Source organism: Macrobrachium nipponense, chromosome 18 (genome assembly GCF_015104395.2).
Source record: "Macrobrachium nipponense isolate FS-2020 chromosome 18, ASM1510439v2, whole genome shotgun sequence".
NCBI classification, from domain to species: Eukaryota; Metazoa; Arthropoda; class Malacostraca; order Decapoda; family Palaemonidae; genus Macrobrachium; species Macrobrachium nipponense.
In genome coordinates, this window is record NC_087211.1 from 85,289,998 (window position 1) to 85,315,988 (window position 25,991).

The 25,991-nt window shown below is 44.3% G+C and overlaps 1 protein-coding gene across 1 annotated transcript in view; it reads left to right on the forward strand.

Moving 5' to 3' along the window:
* The window catches only part of LOC135196697 (uncharacterized Golgi apparatus membrane protein-like protein CG5021), a 33,228-nt gene extending 8,738 nt beyond the window's left edge, over positions 1-24,490 (forward strand). Inside the window, exons 2-7 of the mRNA XM_064223528.1 lie at positions 12,600-12,664; positions 20,624-20,778; positions 22,606-22,685; positions 22,879-23,004; positions 23,811-23,951; positions 24,413-24,490. Coding sequence (XP_064079598.1) covers positions 12,600-12,664; positions 20,624-20,778; positions 22,606-22,685; positions 22,879-23,004; positions 23,811-23,951; positions 24,413-24,490 — 645 coding nt within the window. The remainder of the gene's footprint in view (positions 1-12,599; positions 12,665-20,623; positions 20,779-22,605; positions 22,686-22,878; positions 23,005-23,810; positions 23,952-24,412) is intronic.
* Positions 24,491-25,991: the final 1,501 nt, after the last annotated feature.

Genomic DNA, 25,991 nt, shown 5'->3' on the forward strand with positions numbered 1-25,991 from the left:
TTCTCAGAGTGAGAGCTCATGAAGTGAGAGCCATAGCTACGTCGATGGCATTTCACAAAACATGGTCGCTTCAGGCTCTTATAGAGTCGACATTTTGGAGATGTAATTCGGTGTTCGCCTCGAATTACCTAAGAGATGTTAAAATTTCGTACGAAAAGTGCTTTGCTCTGGGAGCGTATGTTTCGGCGAATTCAGTGCTGGGAGAAGGGGCTGAGGCTAATCCTTCCTATGTAGTTTAAGGCTTAAATTTATGTTTATTGGTGGTTGTTTTTATTGGTTAATTGTCAGAGGGAATAGGGACCCTCTTGCAATTCATAGATTGTAACAAGACTAACATGGTCAGGTGATCGGGATTGGCTTCAGTGCTCTTTGTGATTTGTTTAATAACCTTAACTCTGTCATGTAAGAGGGCGAGTCTCCATTGATATGACAAAAGGTCAAGGCTCTACCATGTAAGTGGGTCAGCCCCCATTGGTACGATCCAGTATAGGCTCTGTCGCGTAAGCGGGCTAGCCCCCATTGACACGATCCAAAGAGTTATTCAACCATAGGTTCATTCCTCGTTGAAACTCTTGAGGCAAGCAGACTCATCGACAGTAGTCATGAAGTCTTCAGCCCAATAAGGTAGGAACTATGGATTATGTTATCCAAGAACATAGGTTGTTTTTTCCCTGTTTTTTTTTTTAATGTATTTAGTTTAAGTATTATTTTGTTTTTAGCTGTCTCTTGCCCGCCACCAAGGGTGCCAATCAGCTAAGTATATATCTGCTGGGTAAGTTACTTGTACAAAAATGATATTGTTAAGATACAATAAAGTTTTTGACATACTTACCTGGCAGATATATACGATTAATGGCCCACCCAGCCTCCCCTCAGGAGACAGGTGTAAGAGAAATTATTGGCTTAGAAAACGGGAATAGTTCCAGACCCGCCACCCAGCGGCGGGAATGGTGGATCACCGTGACCTACCTGTCGCGTGTGCCCGCGGAGTTTTGAAATTCTGTCGGGACGACCGAGCTATAGCTAAGTATATATCTGCCAGGTAAGTATGTACAAAACTTTATTGTATCTTAACAATATCATTTTTCGGGGTAATTTGGTTGCAAAAAAGGGATAATATACATGAATTAAATCAAAATTTTAAATAACAAAGTAAATTTAAACTAAATAACGAGTAAAGTAAACAGTTTAGGGAATAAAAACTTTGCAGTCGTCGTCTGTCGTCGTCTGCTGTTCGAAATTGTGTTTATGGCGCGCGCGCTTAGAAACCAGGAACAGCAATGGGTTTAAAGTGCAATGTGGAGTGAACTGAGACCAAAATGTGTATAATAACAATCAAATAAGCACTGTGGAGTTTCAGTTGTGATGGCAGTAAGGATAAAAACCGGGAATAACAAGTTTCATACTTTCACTAATATAGGCAACAAAATGTTGTTTTTATTGTGCTGATTACAACTGCAATCTGAGTAAGATCAATAAACGTTACATACATACGCTAACATGTTCAAATGAGTGCTGGAAGGCTGGGGAAAGATGGTGGCCGTCACTGATGAGAACCGTCCATGCAAAACTGCCTTGAAAACATATTTGTTCCGATACGTAATACAAACCATCGGTCCTTTAACAATAGGAAGTAGCTAGCGGCAGCTGGAACGGTCGAAGCTAAGCTTCGAACAAGGGGAGAACGGTAGTTAAACTGCTTGTCCGGACAGTCGCGCGCCGCGCGACTGGGAGGTAAACAAATCACTTTTGCTTTCGGCCGCGGGTGTGAAGGACGTGTTCGTCATCGCTCTCTGCCCGCTTCATCGTCGTATGCTTTGTTTATATTGTGTTTTCTACTAATGGTTTGTTTGACTTGAAAATGAAACTGTAAGTACACTGTTTTCATTTTCATTACTTAATTATGAACCCTTGAATTATGTCTCGGTGCCGAGGGCGGGCGCGCTCGCGCCGAGTCATGTATTTGGGTTTGGGCGAAAGGGTGTAATTGAAAAATGTAAGTACTTTTTTCATTATATTTTTGCCCTGTGCGTTCGTTACCGAGAGTGTATTGCGCTCGGCACGAACTTTTAATTTTGTATAATAGAATGCAATGAAAGTGGATTCGCAATTGCAATATTCTTTCTTTTCATTTTAATATATCGATTGCATGAAATTTAATCTGGATCAATTTTCGTTCTTACCCGGGAATTGATCCTTACGATTTTTTATGTGAAATGAAATCGCAAGTGCAGTATTCTGTTTCATTTTCATATATATTTTATGATAGCATCATATTATTGGATCAAGTTTTTTTCCGTTCTTACCCGGGAATTGATCTTTTCTCCTTTAAGTTCTATGAAGTGAATCGCAAGGGCAGTATTCTGTTTCATTTTCATATTACTTTTCACTGCTGTGCGGGGGTGGGGGAAGCGAAGGTCTGCCAGGAAGCCGCGACTCCCTTGGTAGCCGATTCTTCGTCTTCCTTCCTGCCCCCCGCTCAGCTTCTTCATTGTATTTTGTATTTGGGGTCTTCCTTGCGTTCGGGGTGGGGCATGTCTTCCCCCCGTGCGTGAGGGAACCCCTCTTACTAATCTATCTATGTTAACCGCAGGTGCTACATCCGTGGGGAGACGACCTTGGATGTAGATGTAGATCCTCACGAGGTTTGTACTCGTTGTCGGGGGCGAGAGTGCTCCCGCAACGAGCCCGTGGTAACGTGTATGCATTCGTCAGAGGCGCAGTGGGTGCTGTACGAGGACACAAAAGAAGTCACGGAAAGTCCAGTGACTCCTTTGGTAACGGACGTCCCAGCTGTACTCGGGGTCTTCCGTCCGCTCTGGGTGGGGGGGGTTCTCTCCCCCCAGGCGCGAGGAAGCCCCTCTAACTAACCCGACTGTTGCTTCCGCAGGTTTGCCATCAGCGAGGACGACCTGGGACAGGTGTGGGAGTCGCTGGGACTGCAGGGGTTGATTCAGCGGTGGCGGGGTCGGCAGTGGTCACTCATGATACGGTAACCACTAACACACAATCTCGGACCAGCTATGAGGATGTCACCGCACCTGGTGTACACACCACATGTCATGTCCTTTGGTAACACCCACGGGCTGAGCAATCCAGAACCAATTCCTGCCACGTGCCAATCAGGACGGTGCCACCGCCACCTGGGTTCTTTGTATTGCCGACCCCGGACTGCCGCTGCCCAAAGAGTACCCCCCTGGACCTGCCGCCAGTGCCGAGGATGACGGTAGCTGCCGACAGGACGCCTCCGGTGGCTCTCCTGTGGTACCTGCCGTGCCTGCCGTACCTGTTGCTGTCCCAGCCGCTCATTCCCTTTCAGATCAGGTGCCTGCTGCTCATTCACTTTCAGATGTTCCTGCTGTTCCTGGACCTGTTCCTGTTGTTCCTGCGTTGGTGATGCTGTCACAGTCTCAGGTCTTTCCGGACAGGTGCAGTCGGCCCTGTTGCTTCGGCAACTGCCCCGGCTCCCTCCTGGATGGAAGACCTGACGTCTGTCCGCGGAGCCTGGCGAAGAAGAAGAGGAGAGGAAGAAGGTGTCGTCGTCGTCTTCGTCGTCTTCTTCGTCGTCCGCTGCCTCTCCTTCCCCTTCGACTTCTAAGGCCAAACAGCCAAAGAAGAAGAAGGTTGCCTCCTTCCCCCCTAAGAAGACTCCTTCGGGATCTTCTAAGGGCCCGGCTCGCTCAGGCGAGCTGGGGAGCTCTTCTGCTGGTCCTCCTGTTCCAGTTCGGGAACGGGGCCCGTCGCTTCTTCTGCAAAGAAGAAGTTCGACGGGGACCAGAGGGCACCAGCCTCGGGCTGGTGCGTCCTCACCTGGTGCTAGCGGGTCTGCCGCTAACCAGTTCCGTCTCGGCCGCTTCTCGTTCGCGAGAAGCACCGAGTGGACGCTCTTCCAAGAAGACGTCCAGCCAAAGTTTTGACGCCCGAGCTCGCTCGCCGTCAAACAGCGGCGCGGAGCAGAAGACTGGCGAGAGTCGTGCACACGACTCTCGCCAGGCCAGTGGACGCTCTCGCAGCGATCTAACTGGCTGCTCGGGCTAACGTGACGGTCGCTGATCAGCCACGGGTTGAGGCGAGGAAGGAGTCCCCGCGGCCGCCGGTACCAGCCACGGCTGGTACCAGCGACTCGACGCGCCGAGAGGACGCTGGCGGTCTCGACGCGACACAGAGCCTAGCAGGTCACCCGTCCGCCGCTCCCGAGGGGGACCGGGCGGAGACGGTGACCAGCGGCAGCTCGCCTGACGCTAGAGATCGGTCTCGACGTTCTCAGCCGAGCCAATCGCCCCCCAGGCGAGCGGTAAGGCTAGGCCTGCTGCTCGACCGTCACCGCGGGTTGACGATCAGCAGCAGCCCTCCACGCACGCTGGTCCTGCCAGCGAGCGAGGGGGGGAGGGGGGGGGAGCGTCAGGTCTGCCTCTCCCATAACGGGTTGAGGCGGAAGGAATCGCGGCCGTCGGTAACCAGCCACGGCTGTGGTACCAGCGGCTCGACAGCGCCCGACGAGGACGCTCGCGGTCTCACCGTGACAGCGAGCCTAGCAGGTCACCTGACGCCGCTCCCATCGGGACGGGCGGAGACGGTAACCAGCAACAGCTCGCCTGACGCTAGAGATCAGCGTCGACGTTCTCAGCCAAGCCTCTCGCTCAGGCGAGCGGCAAGGCTAGGCATGCTGCCGTCATCGCCACCACGGCGGGTTGACGATCAGCAGCAGCCCTCCAAGCACGCTGGTCCTGCCAGCGAGCAGGGGGGAGCGGTCAGGTCGCCTCTCCGTACCTTCAACCTCCTCGGGCTACGCCGGGAGGAGCGAGGTACCTATGAGTGATCGCGAGAGGTGCGCCGCTCGCGACCCCGCTATGACGCCGTATGGACAGGCACGGTTCTAGGACCGACCAGGACATACGCGCAAGTAGCTGGAGGCGACCGTCAGGGGGGGGTCTGCCGCTCTTCCTCCTTCTGAAGGAGGAGTATCTAGGGATCTGTTCTTGTTGGAGGGACTGGACGGTCCTACTCCGCAAGACGCGGTTACTCCCGAGATACAGAGGAATTTGCAGAAGTCATTAAGCTGATTCGTCAGCATAATGACCCTGCGGAAGGATTGCCAGCCGTCCCACCAGCAGAGCCCACGTCTCTGCTCGAGTCGTTTTGGGGCCCGAGAGGGAACCAAAACCGACGGTGGGTCTGCCGCGATCGGAGCTTGCCGATTCTGTCTCGAACCAGTGTCTCTCGTCCTCCGGACAAGAAGGCTCTCTCAGTTCTGGCCGGTCGATCAAGCTACTTCCACCTCCTCTACTGCGACAGCGGCGTTTTCTACGTGTCTTCGGACACCGTATTTAAATACTCCTTCGGTCCTCCTGAGAGGTTTCGACCTCGACGAGGACTGGAATGAGTCGGAGGACGGACGGTATCGGCTCTCTCCTGTCAGGTGTCGATCAGACCCCACCCAGACGACGTTCACAGTGGCGGCAGACCCTTACCTACAGTGAGAGTTCGTAACCCTCCGCGGAAAACGTTTTCTCCTGACGATACGTTTTCCCAGACTCTGAGAGGCCATCGCCGCAAGGCGATGGCTGCTCCTACTCTTCTCCAACTGCTAGTTCCATGGGAAGGCGAGCGAGTATCCAATTTCCTTCCCCACTGGGAAGGCGAGGGCGGAGTATCCAAATCCTTCCCATGCTCTCTTACCTTACGGCTACGAGGGAAAGGGGAAGGATCCTACAGAGATTTCTTTGTAGGATCCCCACGTTCGGGACTGCGCTAAAACCGGGGGGACCTTCGGGTCCTACCTGACGTAAGCCCCGGTCGTTGAGGAGGAATCCTGCTCCATTCTCGATTTCTACGGGAATCGAGAGGACCACCGCCGATATCGTTTGACGAATTCGGTGGGGGTTTCGCAGACTGCTTAGAATTCTACGGAATTTCTAGCGCATTCAGAGTGTTCGAGTTTTTTACGATCTTCAAACACTTAACGCGAGACCACGGTCCAAAGTGAGCGAGACGAGAATCCCCGATATGTTACACGATAATCGGGAACCTCGCCTATGCTCGAATTCCTGGAATTTCTAGCATTGTGAAGAAGACTGCTGCTGAAAGAAACTATCTCACAGTAGGCGACCAACCTGGAATAGAGGAGATCGGACGGGAATATCCAGTTTGGCTTGAACTATCGTCTTAGTATTCTGTTCACCATTGAAGCTTTCCTTCGAGGAAGACTTCTCCTTCACTCTCTTTGATAGAGAACGAAGGTGGTCGATCTCCAATCCTTATTTTGTTTTCTTGAAGGAAAGAATTTAGGATGGAGATCGTTGTTCAGAATCCTACAAATATAACTACGTATATTAACCTCGCGACATGATTCTGCTAAGCAGTTGAATTGTACCGAGGGGTAGGCGCATATCCTAGTTATTCTACGGATTGCGACTTAGACGAGAAGTATTCTAATTGAACTGCAACTCGGGGTTGCCTGCAACCTCCCAGGAGTTTTCAGTTTCAATTTTATATACTTATGGTTTTGTCACGACAACACCATTTCAACTTTTATATTTACCGAAATTCGTTTCGCCTAAATATAATTGCCCGAGCATATCTTTTATGCTCGGTAGTTCTAGCCGAACGCATTCTTCGTGGAATAATGGATTACCTGGCAACTCAGGATGACGAGTCAGCAGGCTCAACCACTGCGTATTGAACTGCCTGATAGCAGCTCAGTATCAGCTGGGGCCTCCGAGATTCACGGTCATGTATGTCTCTCTCTCCCCTGCTTGATTGACTACCGAACCGTATCTCTGCCTAACAATCATGGACTTAGGTCTCTGATTAACGGGGATTCTGCAATAATGAAGGAGGCCATCTACTGCGGTGACGCTAGATTTCCATCGCCTTCGACATTGCTGAGAATTTTCAACAGAGATATCTCTTGGACTCTTTCATCTTTCTGTTTACCGCACGGTAACAGAAGTCTGTACAAAGTCTCCCGCTGCATCGCACTGCGATAATGCGAATGATTTTGCAGACATCTGAGTTTGTCTTCAAAATATCTCGTATTCGTAGGTGTACAATTGTTCATTGTTCAACCCGAATTACAAGATGTGTCAGAAGACATCGCCTACTCTCCGACCTGACAGCTCTACCTCCAAATGTTCAGCCCATGAGAAGCAGTTCTTCAGGCGGCTTTCACCGTGTTTTCATTACCGAAGAACGCCCCGCTTTCATTGCAACTACGACTTCTCACCGGACAGCAATGAAATAGCGGTTAGCGTTTTCAGTCATTTGTAAGCACAGGTTATGAATCTTGAGATCCTTCTCTCGATTCATATGTGAAGACGTAGGTTGCATTCAATATCTACCTTCGTCTTCAACGGTACATAGTGTTGTTTCTCCTTAGCTGAGATTCAACAAACATGAGATGTTTTACCTTCAGGGACCTCGGTCTCTAGAAGGCAATTGACTTTCGCCTGTTGGGTACATGCCTTAAGAGAATCATCACCTCGCTGTCCGGCATTGGTGACAAACAAATACATCATTTGTTTGGTCTCTCGGCATAACCCTTTAAAGGCGAAGGTCACGTGACTTACTCGGATGCTTTGACAACTTGCTCCTACCGAACGCAGTCAGTCGGCAGCTGTCAGAGCGCCCGAGTCAGTTACGAATTACGCTGTTGACTTAGTTCGGTTGTTACACAGACAACCATTACTTCGTTTTAATAGCTGTCACAGTACCCATACCATTGACACCCACCATGGAGTGTCGGTGTCCTATCCACTACCGAGAACTTCGCTGCATGGGGATAGGAGGATGCGAGAGACTTCGTTGCTAACGGACAGACCAGTATGGGTACTGGACATCACTGAAGTAGAGAAGAGGGATAGGTCATGCGACTATTTCCTTCTTTTCCTCTGAGGAACTGCATGACTTCTCCTGCGAAGTCAGGCACCCAGGGGATGGGGATCCGTGACGCTCGATTTCGTACCGAACTTCGTAGCGAAGACTCAGAACCCTTCGGTCCCTGACGATTGGTTCGAGTCGTTCACATCCCTCCCTAATGGACTTCACCGCTTCGATGCGAAGGAGATGCTGCCTTGTCCACAAGAACTTCTCCTTGGCGCAGGTACTGAAGGCAGGGGTTCTGGTCCAACCAGACCACATGCCCATTCCTTCTACCTTCGGGATATTGCCCACAGGTCCTTGGATCTTTTTCCTTGGGACCCGTGGTGGCTGCTCAACACGTTGTGTAGCGAACCCAGACCCTCGCAGGCTGAACAGCATCGAGTCCTGGTGTGACCGTAAGAATGGATGGTGAATGAGAGTGTGACTGGCTCCTCTTACCCATCTTTTTTCTTCCCCTCTACCTGTGGTTAGAGGGACACGGTCGTCACCCTGCTGGATAAGGACAAGATGCAGGTGAGCTACTCAACAGAGCCCCATCCTATCCCTTTCACTAGGGATAGGAGCGTATATCCACCACTTCCTCCAACAAGGGGGAGGAAGTGGATGCCAGCTGAGACAAAACCCATACTTTATGTTGCCTCTTGCAAAACAGGAACAAGTTCTTGCTTGCTGTACGAAGAGATACGCTTGCCTCTCTCTTAGTACTCGGCCCAGAGGTCTGACCATTGATCCTGCGGTGCACACCCCGATCAATCGGACAGAGGCTTGGATCCCTCCCTCGCTCTTACGACCAGGGAGGCATTCCAGGGATGGACGAACACCAGTCTGTTCATCAAAAGACTCAGATTCCTCCCACCAAGAAGTGAGTCTTCCTATTGTTAAAGGACCGATGGTTTGTATTACGTATCGGAACAAATGACAATTTGTCGAAAATTGCATTTTCCTAACTATACAAAACCTGAGGTCCTTACATATAGTCCTCCTCATGCCACCCCTCACTCTGCGTATTTTGCATGGGCCAAAAGCAAAAGTGATTTGTTTACCTCCCAGTCGCGCGCGGCGCGAACTGTCGGAACAAGCAGTTAACTACCGTTCTCCCCTTGTTCGAAGCTTACGACCGTTCCAGCTGCCGCTAGCTACTTCCTATTGTTAAAGGACCTCAGGTTTGTATAGTTAGGAAAAATGCAATTTTCGACAAATTGTCATTTTACGAAGAGCTCACATGCTTATTTTAGTTCGTATGGGGCTTTCATATATCACAATATGTTGACGAAACTTCAGTCTTTTAAATGGTATGCTTAGAGTTGCAATTGTATTCATGTTTCACCAATTAAATATCGAGTGAATAAGGACCCGTCTACCGTGATGAGGGTTGGCCTGTCGTGATGTTTCCCCCTACTGCAAGGAACCTTCCCGCGAATGCGACAGCCACTACCTAGGTAGGGTTTGGAACATCAAATGTATTTCGCGGTGTTTAGTACTTGACCCCTGGGGGTTAGACAGTCGACCTCCCAAAAATATTTTTTGATAAGCAACCAAAGGTATTTCTACAGAAGCAATCCGCGGTGGCCAAGACTATGGCAATTGACGTTTTCCTATGTTATTTTACTTATTGAACAAGAATTTAAAGTAATATTTATTTGGACGACTGTAATTAACCCCCAGGGTTAATTACAGTATCCGCGGTTACGTTCCTTGCAGTTTGTTCGGAACTATTCTTTAGAATTACCCTGCAAGAAACGTAACCACGGATACGACATCCACTAGGGATTGGGGCATCCAATGTATCTCGCCGTGTTTAGTACTGGCCCCTGGGAGTTAATTACAGTCATCCGAATAGATATTACTTAAAATTCTTGTTCAGTAGGTAAAACTGCATAGAAAAACCGCAATAGCCACAGTCTGGGCCGCCGCGGATAGGTACCCTAGATCTACCCAACCAAAAACTGTAATCTCCAAAGACATACCCAATGCGGAGTTAGCTATTAGGCTACCTAGATTTACCGATAACGCCCCGATCTAAATTCGGTAACTACCAGTTCACGGACAGAAACCCATGCAGTGTTTAGCGCAAACCCTTGGGAGTGAACGTGTGATAGTTTGCATATCTGCGGTACGCAGTTACAGTTCCTATCATAAGTACCCAGGTGATCTTAACCCTGAGGCTAGCGCGCGCAGCTAAGCAATACCTCTTGCCAGAACAAACAAGCTTGCCAAGAATATTTAAATATGTGGATAAGGCGCTAAGTGCCGTCCCGCCATGTTCTCACTGACAGCACACATTAACAAGAAAATCGGCGGTCCGCGGATATGTACTTGCTCCTCAACTCGTAAACATAGTAAACAAAAGCAGTAAACTTTTTAACCATAAATAAAAATAATATAGGCTAAGCTGAACAAAATGCGGTAGATATTACGGTCAGCGAATGGCAGGAACCAGGCAGTGGTGGTTTGGCAGACATTAGCCTACCCAATTCTCAGGAATGGTGTAGTAGGAGGTCATAGGCTTGGTTACTTTATAGCAGTGTCTGGCTGTGCAAGGTAAAGTTCATGTTGTTTTAGAAAAAGGAGAAGTAATGGGTAAAGCAGATGACTACGTACCTCGGCTGGTTCCAGCCATTTGCTGAATTGAATTATTACTGCCTTTTAATGGTTTTATTGGCAATATTTACCATTTTGGGTAGTTTGTATATCTGTGATACCTATCTAAGTACCCAGTTGATCTCAACCCTGACTAGTGCGCACATTGACACAATACCCTTGCCAGAATAAACAAGCTTGCCAATATTTAAATTTGCGGATTAAGACGCGAAGCGCTGTTCTGCCACGTTCTTACTGACAGCATAAATTGACAAAACTTTTCCCCCCTTGGAAAATCCACAGTCCGCTGATACGTTTTTCCTTTGAAAATCTGCGGTCCGTGGATATTCACTCGCTTCACCATCTTTGTGTATGTTTTCCTGATCCTCCTCAGGAGTTGGTACTAAACATGGCGCTTATTTTAACACCTAAAAGGGTAATTACTGAATCAGATGAGTGTGTTAGTAGTCTTCAGTTTCACCAGAGAAGTTATTAAAATAGCCTAGAATGAATGGGAGGTTTCCAATAAGCTCTTACCCTTTTTTCATCTGAATGAGCAATATATATTATTGGGAACGAATCTTACCTGCTGTTAAAGTTAGCTTTATCTTTGCACTGTTTGTGCAATCACCATAGTAAAAAGTCAAATACACTTGGATAACGGGTGGTGTATTCACATGTTACTTTCTTTCTTATTACTTCGTGCAGTTGTGTTAAACACACGGTCCCGGTCGGCGTTAGTAACTATTTTGGTGATTTCTGGCTAAGTCTCCTGTATGGTATTGTGATTGTTTTCTGTTTTTTACATTATTCATCTACAGCAAGCAGAGATGAAAGCATTAGGATGTATAGCAATGAGTTTGTGAAAACCAGTGTTTAGGTTTTGCTGATGTTAGCAGCTATCCTATGTTAGGCCAGCTGCACAGGATTTATTGTGTTTTCTGATTGGTAGATTATGAGTGGCTTTGATGAGGGGATGTAAATTTTGTGAAGTATTGGAAGATGTTAGAGGCCGGTAAGTTACATAGATGATAGGGTACACCAGCAGCCTGCTCAGTTTCTTCCTTTTGTCTTACAGTTTTGCTTCTCCTTCATTAGCCTACCCAATAGTCTAGGTTAATTCCTCTCTCATTCTGCTCCACCTTCTTTTGCTCCTAGGTGGTTCAGGAGAATAGTAACAGCATATTCTTTTATTAGTTGTGGTTTTCATACCCCCAAGGGGTGTCAATAACCCCTGTTAAGAACCCCTGGTTTATATTATAATTGTTTCACCATGAATTGGTTGATTCTCCTTTAGTATTTAAGTGGTGCATAGCTTGTGTTGTTCCGTTTTCACTTCCTTTTGCCAAGGATGATTTCGTTAACCACCCCTCTTTAGTTTACTCATACCTCAGCTCCTGTTAAGACTACGTACTAGTAAGAAGTTACACTGAATATGGTAGGCTGCATTATCATGAAGTGGAGCCTTTGGGAAATGGTTTGTCAGCCAAAGTGAAACGGTAACTGTTTAGTCTTAATGTGAAATGATGAAATTTATTAATCCTTTTAAGATTATAGAAGTCATTTTGTAAGCATAATTTAAAGTTAACAAGTGAATTACTGTCAGATAGTAGGCGATAAAAAATATGTTGCACTTATGGAATAAGAGTTGGCTGGTCAAGGCTACTTAGAACAATTTGAGTGCAAGTTGATGTTACAATTATACATTTGTAAAGTGATGACTATTTGAAAATGAGGTTGCTTATTAGGTTTAGATGTACCAATATGATATGCATTTTCATCAGCATTAATCTTTTCTCTGGTACACATCCACATGAAAATGTCATGTACTTTTGCTGTAAAATTTGCTTATTCATGTTTGTATTATGTTCAAATTTACTACTTTCACAAAGGGGATCATTAAAATTACTTACCTGGGGCCTCCCCGTCCCCAGGTAAGTAATTTTAATGATCCCCTTTGTGAAAGTAGTAAATATGAAAAAATATTCAATGATTTTTTACAATATATAACTCCATAGGTGATTGCTTTCAAGGAATTGAGAGTTAGCTCTTAGTAAACTCTTCTAACCACGTTTATGAGGATTTTCACTCTACGAAAACCATTTCTTACAGTGATACTCATTTTTTTTTTTTTTCAGACTCCACTTTTAGAAAATGAACCCCTCGGATTTGGGGAAGAAGATGAACCAAGGGGAAAGCTCAAGTAAGTATTATATTTTACGTATTCTGAGTACAATAGCCTATACACATGGTAACTGAAAAAAATCCTTTCGTTGGAAATTATTCTTAATTAAGGTTTTCATGTTACTGCAATTTAACAAGTGATTTCATAAGTAAATCATTGATTACACAAGACATCTGTATTCTACATTACTTCTGCTATTACTCTGGCTTGATCATACATTATGTACTATTCATGGTGTATGCATAACTTGTTCTGTCTAACATACATCTCTTTTTTTGCACCACTTCGCATTCAAGTTTATGGTTTTCCTCCAAGTTGACAGCCTTCCTTCTTTAGCAGTAATGGAGAGGCATTACCATTGGAGATTTCATTTGTATCTCAGTCACCTTCCTTTGTGTATGCTGGATGATATTCTTTTTACTGTTGACATGTAGGAATTTTTCAAAGCCTCAATGCTCTTTCCTCTCTCCCCTCCAGTTTGGTGTACATGTATTGTAATATTTCATGAGCAAAGCTTTAAACTGAGTAAATTGGCAGTTGGTTGAACTTTCGATTACTGTATAGTACTATGCGTTATTAATTAGTGCCTTGTGCTGTAATCTAAAAAAAAGCATTTTTTTAAAATATATTTTACTTGCTAGAAAAATGTGCATATTGAATTTTTATTGCTTGTAAGGTACTTGGAAAATGTTTTGCCATTGTTATGCAACAAAATGAAATTCAGCCAAAGACAACATTTACCAGACTGACTTAGATATAGACTGTTTTCCATGATAATATCTTATTGCCCTGTTGAATTATAGTTACTAGGTGGCATACATGAAGGATGTGGAGTCCCTATTTCATGTGAATTTATCCTTGATCATTTACACGAAAAGCTAGGATAATATTCTTTTACAAATGAAAGTTATTTTCCCAGAGGCAGTTTTAAATTCTATATCCAAATTGTGTATAGTACTACTGTATATTGTTTTGTTTGTACATGCAACTTCCCCGGCAGATATATACTTAGCTTATGTCTCTGACGTCCCGACAGAATTCAAAACTCGCGGCACACGCTACAGGTAGGTCAGGTGACACCCCTCTCACCTCTCCCCGCCGCCTGGCCGGGAATAGGAACCAATTCCCGTTTTCAGACCAGATTTTTTCTGTCGCCGGTGCTGACAACATCGTTGTTAGTTCCTCCTGCACGGAATTCTGCTTGCTTTGCTAAGGATTGTTTGGTGAAGTATTCTTTCTTTGGCTTTGGTATACGCTGATTTGGACCGTTATTTGGATTTGCTTAGGATTCTTCATTATGGCTGATGTTGTGCCTGAAAAACTCGTTTTAGGGTTTGTGTGAAAGAAGGATGTAAGGTGAGACTGCCGAAAGCGCGGTGGACCCTCACACTATTTGTGTTAAATGTAGGGGGAATGAATGCTCAGTTAGTAACACATGTGACGAATGTTTGAGTTTGACTGAAGTCAATGGAAGAGTTTGACTGCGTTATGTAAATAAGTTGGAGAAAGAAAGATTAGAATAGGAAAGCTGCTAAAAGTTCAAGTAGGTCCTGCTCTTTGGATCAGGACAATCTTTCTATTTCTAATGTAATTTCTCCTTCTGCTAACGCAAGTTCAGCTCCTTCCCCCCGCAGCGAAATCGTAGATTCGTCTCGATCGGAGAAAGCTGCAATGGAAGCGTCGATCCGTAAATTGCAAAGGCAATTACGAGAAATGGAAGGTAAGAGTGAAGTGTGCAGTGAAGTGTACAGTGTCCCCAGTGTAGTGGAGGGGGCGTCTGACCGACTCCGCATTGCTCCTAGGCCTAGACTCTTTCAGACTCCCATGACCAAGGGAGGAGGAATGTCGAAAGCCGCAAGGGGGATGTAGAGTATTCCCAACGGTCAGGCGTCCCTTCGGCAGGCCCTGTAGGCTCGTCCCAGGCTGCCTTGGACAGCTATAGACAAAGCGTCCTTAGGAAGTGTTTGTCCGACTCGGATTCTACTTCTCCAAGACGCGGATGGAGCTCCGCGTCTAAGTCGCGCCCTCTGAAGAGAGCCTGGAAGGCGCCTGCAGGAGACGCATTAGACTCCAGTCCAGAGCCTTTTCCGGAGTATTCTCCCGCTCAGAAGAAGAGAGCGATGAAGTCTCCTGTTTCTTCTCCGGAAGGAATTCGTACTTCTACAAAAGAAGTTCTTGGTAGGACTGCGGAGGCAAGCTATCCTCGTTAGTAGGCTCGCTGTCTAAGGAGCCTTCTCGCAGGAAGGACGTCTCTCTTCCAGTAAAGAGCTCTCTTAAGAGACGGTCGTCAAGTAGGCCGTTACGATACGCCTCTCCCTTTCAGGAACGATCTACTACTCCGACCAGAAGAGCTTCGTCTAGTAGGATCCCACATTCGTCTAGACGCCCGAATAAGGGCGCAAGCCCCTCTCCTGACAAGGATAGTCGATCCTTTCTTAGGAGTAAAGAATGTTCTTCTCCTTATAGGCGTTGTCTGAGAGATACAAGCGCCTCTCCTTGCTATCTTAAGGAACAAGATAATCTCCGTTATTCACGGGGGACGCAGAGAGAGAGAAGAAGAAGTCTTGCCCCCAGACGTTCCCCCCACGTTCTCGGAGAGATTTTAGCGCCTCTCCTAGCAGGCGCCATCGTGATGTTAGAAGGTATTCTTCAAACAGGCGTTTTACTCCTTCCAGACGCCCAGAACGGGACGCTAGCGCCTCTCCTCGCAGACGCCAGGAGCCTCAGAAAAGAGCAGGATGGGTCTCATACGCTCTACTCCTGTTAGGCTTTCCTTAGGAGTTACGAGTTTGCCTTCTACGAGAACATTCGGAAGGAAGAAACCAAACTCTCCTGGCAGGCAGCCAGGATGAGAGCAGAACGTTTGTTTTTCTACCCCAAGGCGTTGTAGCGCCTGATAGACGCTACCGATGGACGCTAGCGCCTCTCCTCACAGGCGCCAAGAGCCTGAAAAGAGCCTGTTACGGGATTCTCGCCCTACTCCTTATAGAGTTACCTGTAAAGATGCGAGCTCTTCCCCTCTCAAGCAGCAAGAACCTCCTGCCTCTACCAAACTTCCTTCAAAGGAAAAGAGCGCTTCTCCTTCTAGGACTCCTTCTCCGAAGAGGCATTCTTCTCCTAATGCTACCTTTGAAGAGGTATCTGAGGAGGAACTTCCTGTAGATGCGGTCGTCTCCGATTACAAGAGACTGGCAGCCCTGCTTCTTCAAGAGTTCGGTGACTCTCTTCGTCCTGCAGATCCTCCTTCGCCGGGATCACTGCTTTCAAGCACTAAGCTTTCCAGTCCTCTTCGTTCGTGAAAATGAATCCGACCCTTTCGATGAAGAAAGCCATCAAGAGCTTGGAGAACTGGCTCCTCTCTAAAAAGAAGCGGGCAAGACGGTTTTTTTTCCTGCCCTCCTTCGAAGTTGGCAGGTAAGCCAGGTGTCTGGTATGACACGAAAGAGCCAATGGGATTGGGCCTCCCTTCTTCAGCTGATGCTGATTTTTCAGCGTTAGTGGATGCGTCTAGAAGACGCGCTCTTCATTCGGCAAAGGCCTCATGGGGAATGTGCGAAATGGACCATTTACTTAAGGGTCTATTTCGCACACTTGAGGTCTTTAATTTTAATGGATTGGGCCTTGGGATTGGGAGCTCTTGCTAAGAGCAGCACAGGATCCAGACTTTGTTTCGATGGAAGTTTTAACAAGTGTTACTTTCTTGCCTGGATAAGGCCTTGATGGATGGATCTACGGAGGTGGCTTCTCTCTTTGGATCGGCAGTCCTTAAAAAGAGATCTGTCTTCAGTTCTTTTTTGACGAAATCGGTGTCTCCTCTACAGAGATCCTCTCTGCTTTATTCGCCCCTGTCTAGTCACCTGTTTCCACAAGAGACAGTGAGAGATATATCTAAGTCGTTATCCGGAAAGGCTACTCAGGATCTGCTTGCGCAGTCGGCGAAAAGGACTTTAAAACCAGCAGTACCTTTGGCTAAAAGAGAGAAGCCTGCTTTTCAGCAACCCTTTAGGGAGAACGACGGCTAGACCCTCTCTTAGGAGTAGGAGACCGGTTAAGAGAGGAAGATCAGCACGTAAGCCCTTCCCTAAACCACAATGAAAAAGTAGTCCTCCAGACTACAGTAGGAGCCAGACTGCTGAAGTTTGCGAAAGTCCTGGCTCAGAGAGGGGCGGACCAAAACTGGTCCCTCCTCTATCCTCGAGAGAGGATACCTTATTCCCCTCAGGGAGAAGCCTCCCTTAACAACAACTCCAAGGGAGTTAACAGCAAGATACCGAGATTCTTTAAAGAACCAGGCCCTGCTTCAACTAGTAGAAGAAAATGACGGACAAAGAGGCGATAGAAAGGGTGCAAGACCTTCAATCTCCAGGGTTCTACAACCGTTCTTTTTTCTTGTACCAAAAGCATCAGGACAGTGGAGACCAGTCCTGGACGTAAGTGCCCTGAATTGCTTCGTTGTAAAAACGAAGTTCACGATGGAGACGACTTCCTCCGTTCTTGCAGCGCTTCGTCCAGGGGATTGGATGGTGTCCCTGGACCTTCAGGATGCCTATTTTCATGTACCTATCCATCCCTCGTCCAGAGGTACCTAAGATTCATGGTACAGGGCAAAGTTTTTCAATTTCGAGCCCTATGCTTCGGTCTTGCCACGGCCCCTCAGGTGTTCACGGGTCTTATGAGGAATGTCGCTCATTGGCTTCATATCGAAGGAGTAAGAATCTCGTTGTATCTCGACGATTGGCTGATCAGGGCCCAATCAAAAGATCGTTGTCTGGAGGACTTGAAATTAACACTGGATCTAGTTCAGTCCTTGGGACTGTTACTAAACCTCGGAAGTCCCAGATGAATCCCCAGCAAAGCATTGTCTATCTGGGGATTCTGATGGATTCTCGGGGTTTTCGTGTGTATCCATCAAAGGAACGACAGGAGAGATGTTTACAGAAAGTGACGACCTTCCTAGAGAAAGAACAATGTTCCGCGAGGGAATGGATGAGCTTCTGGGGACCCTTTCCTCGTTGGAACAGTTCGTTTCTCTAGGGAGGCTACACTTAAGACCCCTACAATTCTTCCTCAGAGATGGGATCAGAAGCACCAAGAGCTTTCGGACTCCTTTCAGCTCTCGAAGAGCATAAAAAAGGACCTCAGTTGGTGGTTAGAGCCAAACAGATTGAATCAAGGGCTCTCCCTTCAGTTGTCCGAGCCCCGGGCCCTCAACTAGTGTTATTCACAGACCGCCTTGGTTGGAAAAAGGATGGGGAGCGACTCTAGGCTCGAGAGAAGTGTCAGGCACCTGGAATGGGGAACAGGTGTCGTCCTGGCATATCAACAAGAAGGAACTGGCAGCAGTCCATCTAGCTCTCGTTCACTTCGAACCTCAAGTATTGGGTTGCCGTGTTGCAAGTGAATTCGGACAACACGACAGCTCTAGCCTATATAAGGAAACAGGGAGGGACTCCGCTCCTTCTCCCTGTTCGAGAAAGCAAAGGAGCTTCTTCTTTGGACCGAGGAACGGCGAATAACTCTTCTAACCCAGGTTCATCCAGGGGGAGAAGAACGTGAGAGCAGATCTTCTGAGCAGAAGAGATCAGGTCCTTTCTACGGAATGGACTCTGCATTCAGAAGTGTGCGACGAGATTTGGGACCTCTGGGGGAGACCCAATATCGACCTGTTCGCAACGAATTGGAATGCGAGGTTGGAGAACTACTGCTCTCCGATTTCAGATCCAAAGGCAGTTGCAGTGGACGGTCTCCTTCTGGATTGGAAGGGGATCGACGGGTACGCTTTTCCTCCTTTCAAGATAATAGGAGAGGTGGTAAGGAAGTTCGTTTCGACGGAGGGAACCAAACTGACCCTCATCGCCCCATTCTGGCCAGCCCAAGAATGGTACACAGAGGTACTGGAATGGATGATAGATTTCCCGCCCGAGGGCCCTTCCACTGCGGTAGGATCTTCTCAGACAGCCCCATTCGACAGATACCACAAAAACCTCCCCGCTCTCAGTCTGACTGCCTTCAGACTGTCGAAGGACTCGTCAGAGCGAGGGGGTTTTCACGCAAGGCTGCAAAGGCAATTGCTAGAGCCAGAAGACCTTCAACTCTTCGTGTGTACCAGTCGAAGTGGGAGGTGTTCCGAAGATGGGCCAAGTCCCAGAAAGTATCCTCTTCCAGTACCTCTGTAAAGGAAATAGCGGATTTTCTCCTTTATTTGAGGGAGAAATGCAATCTGGCCGTTACCACAATAAGGGGATATAAAAGCATGCTCTCATCTGTTTTTAGACATAGAGGCCTTAATATCTCGGAAGACAAGGATCTGCATGACTTGTTAAGGTCCTTTGAAACCTCGAAGGCCAAGACTATAAGACCACCTAGTTGGAACCTGGATGTGGTCCTTAGATATTTAATGTCCGAGAAATTCGAACCTCCTCAAAATTCCTCATTCAGAGACTTGACTAGAAAGTCTCTCTTTCTCTTTGCACTAGCCTCTGCTAAGAGAGTTAGTGAACTTCAGGCTTTAGAAGGAACTGTGGGCTTTAAGGAAGATTCTGCAGTATGCTCCCTTTAATCCCCTGTGTTTTTTAGCAAAGAACGAAAATCCTTCTAAACCATGGCCAAGGACTTTTGAGATTAAGGGACTGTCCTCTTTGGTAGGGAGAGACTTAGAGAGGACATTGTGCCCAGTCAGGATCCTCAAGTTCTACCTAGAGAGGAAGAAGCTACTTGGTGGAAATGTAGATAGCCTTTGGTGTTCCGTAAGAAATCCTAAGAGGATGATTTCTAAGAATGCTCAAGCGTATTTTATTAAAGACGTTATCAAAGAAGCGCATGCTTCCTGTGAAGAGGAACATTTAAGGCTTCTAAGAGTCAAAGCACATGAGGTCAGAGCTGTAGCTTACCTCTTTAGCGTATCATAGGAATATGTCGATACAGACTCTTGTCGAATCCACCTATTGGAGGTGCAATTCGGTGTTTGCATCAAATTACTTAAGAGACGTGCGAGTCACTTATGACAAGTGCTTCTCTCTCGGACCGTTCGTGTCTGCGGATTCGTTGCTGGGGCAAGGAGCTGAACCTAATCCTTTATAGTTAGTTAAGTTAGTATTTTTAAACGTTTTTTGGTGTTGTGTTTTTATGGTCGATTGGAAGGAGTCTTGGGAATGCTCCTTTCAAATCGTAGTGTTAACAAATGTAGTGTGGTCAGGTGGTCGGATTGGTTTTTTCGTGCTCCTTGTTAGTGATTTGGACCTAGGCTCTGTCATGTAAGAGGGTTAGTCCCCGTTGATACGACAAAGGTGAAGGCTCTACCATGTAATTGTGCCAGCCCCCATTGGTATGATCCACGACAAGGCTCTGTCAAGTAAGCGGGCTCGCCCCCATTGACACGATCCAGAAGAGCTATCAGTGTCAGGTCTCATCCCCACTGAAACTCTTCAGGCAAGCAGACTCATAGACAGTAATCATGAAGTCTTCTGCCCAATAAGGTAGGAACCAAGGTTTTAATAGTTTATATTTATGACCTACAACAGATGTTGTTTCCCTGTTTTTTATTGTTATTTATATTGAGTAACTATCTCTACCCGCCACCAAGGTGTCAATCAGCTAAGTATATCTGCCGGGGAAGTTGCATGTACAAAAAATGATATTGTTAGTATACAATAAAGTTTTGTACATACTTACCCGGCAGATATATACGATGAATGGCCCACCCATCCTCCCCTCAGGAGATAGGCGTAAGAGAAAAAATCTGGTCTGAAAACGGGAATTGGTTCCTATTCCCGCCACCCAGCGGCGGGAGAGGGTGATCACTGACCTACCTGTAGCGTGTGCCGCGAGTTTTGAATTCTGTCGGGACGTCAGAGACATAAGCTAAGTATATATCTGCCGGGTAAGTATGTACAAAACTTTATTGTATACTAACAATATCAATGTTTTAACATTTGTACAGTCATTATATTGTATTATATGTCTTTTTTTCTTTTGCAGACACCCACTTGTGACGACATTTCATTTGCTCTTCCGAGTAACAGCACTTTTAGCTTATGAATTATGTGGGTTTTTCTCCAACGGCTTCATTGGTTCTTTTATTGTCATCGTTATACTCTTGTCTATGGACTTTTGGACAATCAAGAATATAACAGGTTGGTGGTTGATATACTCTGAGGAAGATTATCTAAAGATCTTCCTTAGAAATTCTCTCAGATTAATTTGGAGATAAATATGAAATCCATTATTCATTTCATGCATAGCAAAGACATGTTACTATTGTGTTTTTCTTCAACTTACTTAGGAATGTTTATAAGTTATCAGAAGATCAGAGGTTTTGTTTTGTAAGCTAAATGTTTTTCATTTGTGTACATAGTACTTGCATACTGTAGTGTCTTAGAAATAAAGTCAAAGATCGCCCTTGCTGTAATATTAAAATGTTTTTTGTTAAAGTAAAGTACATGTCAGTAGATAATAGGATAAGAATTATGGTACTATTTTGGAACAATGTTTTTATAACGTACATTTTTAGGAAAAAACAATTAAGTCATATACTGCCTGAATCACAGTTTAGGAGAGAGGATAATGCCAGAGATGCCATGAGTAGAGCGTAAAGAAGACAATAGATCAGAAGTTACTGTAAGGAAAAAGGTCATACAGATAAACCTCAGTGACTTCAGTCAGAGGAGTGTGACTGTGAGGGTAAAACAGCAGTTTGTACTCCATGAGAAAATGAGATGTTGGAACATCCAACTGTAACACAATGCCCAGATGCAGATACCCCAGAACAAGCTTACCTCCGGTGTGCTAGGAGCATGAGGGATGAGAATCATGACGCTGAGGAAGAAACTATATGGTGTTAGATCGTGAGAAACATGACAGAGCAAACAGGAAATAGTTTTCCTTGAGGTCTGAGTTGGGGGGAGAGTTGGGGGGAGAAGAGACAAAATAAAGAATGCAGGATGCTAAAGTACTGTGAAGGTAAACCCTGACTTCTTACACTACAAAGACTGAGGTCACCTTTAGAAGAGGTAGACAATGATGGGACACTGAATGTTTATCAGATCACTGTCATACAACAGTTGAGCTTTGGCCATTAAGTCTTAAGGTGAATGAAAAACCTGTTGACCCAGTGCTAGTGCTTGGCATAATGCCAAAAATCTATATAAATCAAATCAAATTAATCTCAGCAGAAGGCAAACAAGCCCTATTGTTTATTAAAGAAGTTTGCACATGTCTGCAAGAATGGGTTAAGACATCTCTTTCAAAAGAGGGATGAACTGATAGCATGCTGCTCCTTAAGTGTGTCGTTTGCCGATGATTTCCTTGGCCTTCTTACAGGTCTTTGTCATTTTACTTCAATATCTATAGGCTTTTTTTTTTTGGTCAGCTCTTCCTTATATCTTCTTGTTACTAGTCCAAACTATCTCTGTCTTTGAGATCAGTAATTTTTACTGGTATCTCTGTCTTTGAGATCAGTAATTTTTACTTTTATCTCTGTCATTGAGATCAGTATTTTTGACCTGCTGAACATATCTTCATATGATCTTTCTTTAGCATTCTGACCATGAATCTTTGCATCCTGTGGTCAGGACTTTTTTTCAAATACACACTTGAGAGAATGGAAAAAAAATAAGAATTCATTTCATTTCGTAGTCACATGAAGGAAAACGCTGACATAAAATGTTTACAATGAGGATGTGGGTTTTCTTAAAGTTGAATTTGGCATTGAAGTAAGGCTACATGAGTTTGAAAACTAGGTGTTTGACCATTTTGAGATGGTTTGCCTTTAGATGTTATTGATATGTTAGCTGATTGCACAGTGTCTCATGAAACTTATGAGCTGATGAAATGTGAAATTATAAGTATTTCATATTATTTATGGTTGACTGGCAGAAGGCAAATCACTTATTATATAAATGATTCTCATGTCTAGAAGTATTGTGAATTTTTTCCATTTACTTTGCCATGTGTTTCCTCAGGCCGCCTAATGGTAGGACTTCGATGGTGGAATTACATAGATGACGAAGGGCAAAGTCATTGGGTTTTTGAAGCTCGGAAGGTAAGAACCACTCAAAATTGGTTTTAGACCTTACGGTAATGTTAATGTGATGTCTTGATGTAATTTTTCTTTAGCTTTAGTGATGTCACTTCTCTTAAGTTCGCACAGTGTATCCATACAGTATTTGGCTTTAAAGCCACGAGGTTTGTTTGGTGCGATATAATATCCATAACATGACTTTGCCTGATGCTAGGGTGGTCTTCAGGGTCGTGTGTCGCAGACGGAGGTGCGTGTCTTCTGGGCGTCCTTGGTGGCTTTCCCCATCATATGGGCGATACTCTTCCTAATTGCATTGTTTTCCTTCAACTTGAAATGGGCTGTAAGTATTTAAGCTTATTTTTTATACTAACCTGTTATTAATAGATTGCACATTTTTCTTTAATATAGGTAGCTACAGTCCCAATGGAGGGATCAAATTTTACCATTGTGGGCATGGAAAGTTCGATGCTTGTAAATAAGGAATTCTCTAGGGAATACGTGTAGAAGACTTAGTACAAAATTATGTACTGAATTTTCAGTACTTTTCTCTCTTGAGTGCATATAGCTACAGATATTTTTCTTAAGTATTTATATGCTTCCTATATTCCCCTCTATATGGAACATAAATCATTATCCTTTATATGTTGTATCATGAGATTATTATTATTATTATATTAACATGTTATGTACTAGTTTTTCTAACATTGTTTTTCATATGCATCTGTCTCTGGATTTATCTTTTGTTACTTTCATTGTTGGGAATAGGTATGTGAATACAGAGGTGACCATTTTTCTTGTGCAACCATCAATAATTTGATATTAGCTCATATCAGCATGGTTTAGCTGTTCCATAATTTATATGGAAGTGAATGAATTTATGTTCATATTTTGTACTCTTTATTTGACGGTGAAAGCTTGGAGTTTGACTCCTGGATCATCATATTGCTATAAATACATTATATGTTTGCATTTCATTTTTTATTTTTGCTGTTTCATAGTTTTGCAAAGTACTGTGTAGCATGACATCCTGGTATTTTCCAGTATTGTCATCCATTGTCATTTGTAATAACAAGGAGCTGGTTTTATCTTCATCATTATATGGTAAACATCATTCACTAGTAACTGATACTCTTGTTCATTTTGCAGATGGTGGTGTTAATTGCCTTGACACTTAGTGGCAGCAACTTGTACGGATATGTCCGCTGTAAATTAGGCAAATCAGATAGCATTACACAATCTATTAAGAACGTGGCTAGTGGAATTATGCAAAAGCAGATGATGAGCAATGTAAGTACAGTATTTTATCTTGCTGCAATATAAGCTAGGTAATGCATTAGCTTTTGGTTCTAAGTATCAAGTTGGGAAGCCAATTCTGTAACAGAAGGAAGGTACTATCCCTGTTATGTTCAGTCTTCTGTTGTTTTATGTTTACTATAAAGTATATACATAATATGGTGCATACTAAATTCAGTCGTTGTCTCTGGGATACTTTCTTGGGTATCTTGCCAGTACAGGGCACGGTTTAGTAGCTCTTATAAACTTTAGGTGTGCCTTGTCTTTCATCTCATATTATCGAAATCTCAATGAAATCAGTGTACTACATATTACTTCTGTTCTTAGTGTAGGAGTGTGTAGGTGTGCAGAGAACATTACGTTAATATGTATTCATATGGCCATAATCCTGTAAACTTACACTTATGTATTTTATTGGATTCCTTTGTCACTAATACACTTTCTTGATATTTCAGGTTGCCAACATGTTTACACGTGCTCCACCAGCAAACAAACCCAAGCAGCACAGTGTGATGTTTAAGGAGAATTCTTAGAGTCTCCCTTGAAAGATGTGTTATCAGTATATTGCTTTTATTTAATATGTGATACAAAACACATTTGATGGAATGTGTGGTTTATGATGTACGCTTTATTGAATGTTTATGAATACTTAATTTTAAGCATCATTAATAAATAGTTAAACTTTGCATTCAGTTTTTTCTTTTTTAAAAGCAGACAAAAAACATATGAACCTAATGCTAGGAAGGTATGAAAAGAGCTCTTGATTTTTCCTTTACCAATCCTTCTTACTTTTTCCTCTATACCTCTGCAGCACAGTATGGGGTTGAAGAGTTTATTTTGAAGTGTGATGTTATTTTCTAACCAGTCTGTCTTGGTTATGGCACCTAGTTTCAAGGCTTTTTATATCATTATATGTAGGACTTAACAGGTAACGTACATAACATGAATTTTTCACAAAATTCTGCTTTTCATAAGAATGACTGTATTGTTATTGATTGTTATTTTCATTGCAGTGGAAAATGTGTGTAAATCATCTGAAACACTGTGGCACAGATGTATGAAAATGTTTTGACACATTCATGATACAGTAGTATTGACAAAATATACTTAGTTTTAGAATCATTTTTTGCAGTGATTCGTTAAAACTTGTCTTATTATATTTAGAAATATGGGAAGAATTTGTTCTCTCACATATTTTTTTAGTTTGTGTAATGTGTTGTGGTGTTTTGTAACTGAAACCAAATGGATGCTAGTGGGAATTCATTTTTTGGTCAATTGTAACAAGCTAAATATGAAATACAAGATAATCGACTAGAGAACTTATTCAAATAATGTTAAAGAGAAATAACAGCAATTCCAACAATTGTTTGTCAGTAGGGAGCTGGAAATCAGTTGCTTTCATGAAGCTCACCTTTGAACAGTCCATTTGTTTGTTGCATAAAGGAAACTGTGCCATGCTCATGAAGAGTATTGTTGGTCCTTGACCCAGAGAGCCAAGTTATGGACAGAAGACAAATTAAAAGCCAGTGATTATCATCTTTTAAACCTCAGAGGAAGGTACCACATCCAGTCTGAATTACCTATCTGACAGCAGATGACATGAAAGAGCCTTTACAGCATCTCTTCAACCCCAAGTTCATTCCTTTTAACACCATTTGCTCCTCGTCTGTTCCTTTATGTATCTTTTTCTTACGTATGTAGGAAAACATGCACTAAACGTCTTCAAACTGAGAGATAGATGACATTTTGTAAAGTTTTGTTATGACTGTTGGCATAAAAAAAAAGCTTGAATTTTCTTGTTTTCTGTTGTGAGTAAATAAATCTACTCCACGTGTCACCTTGAAAAATAAACTTAAGTAAAAATTTTAACTTGCTGCAAGTTACTTTAAACATTCACATGAATGACTCAAATGAATTTTGTTTATGATAGCACTGAGTGACTCTCAGTCCCAGTTTCTGGCCATTGTTCTAGTTCAGTCACAATCCAATGCCATAGATGGAAATTCATCAACTTTTAAGATGTCCTAAAGTGTA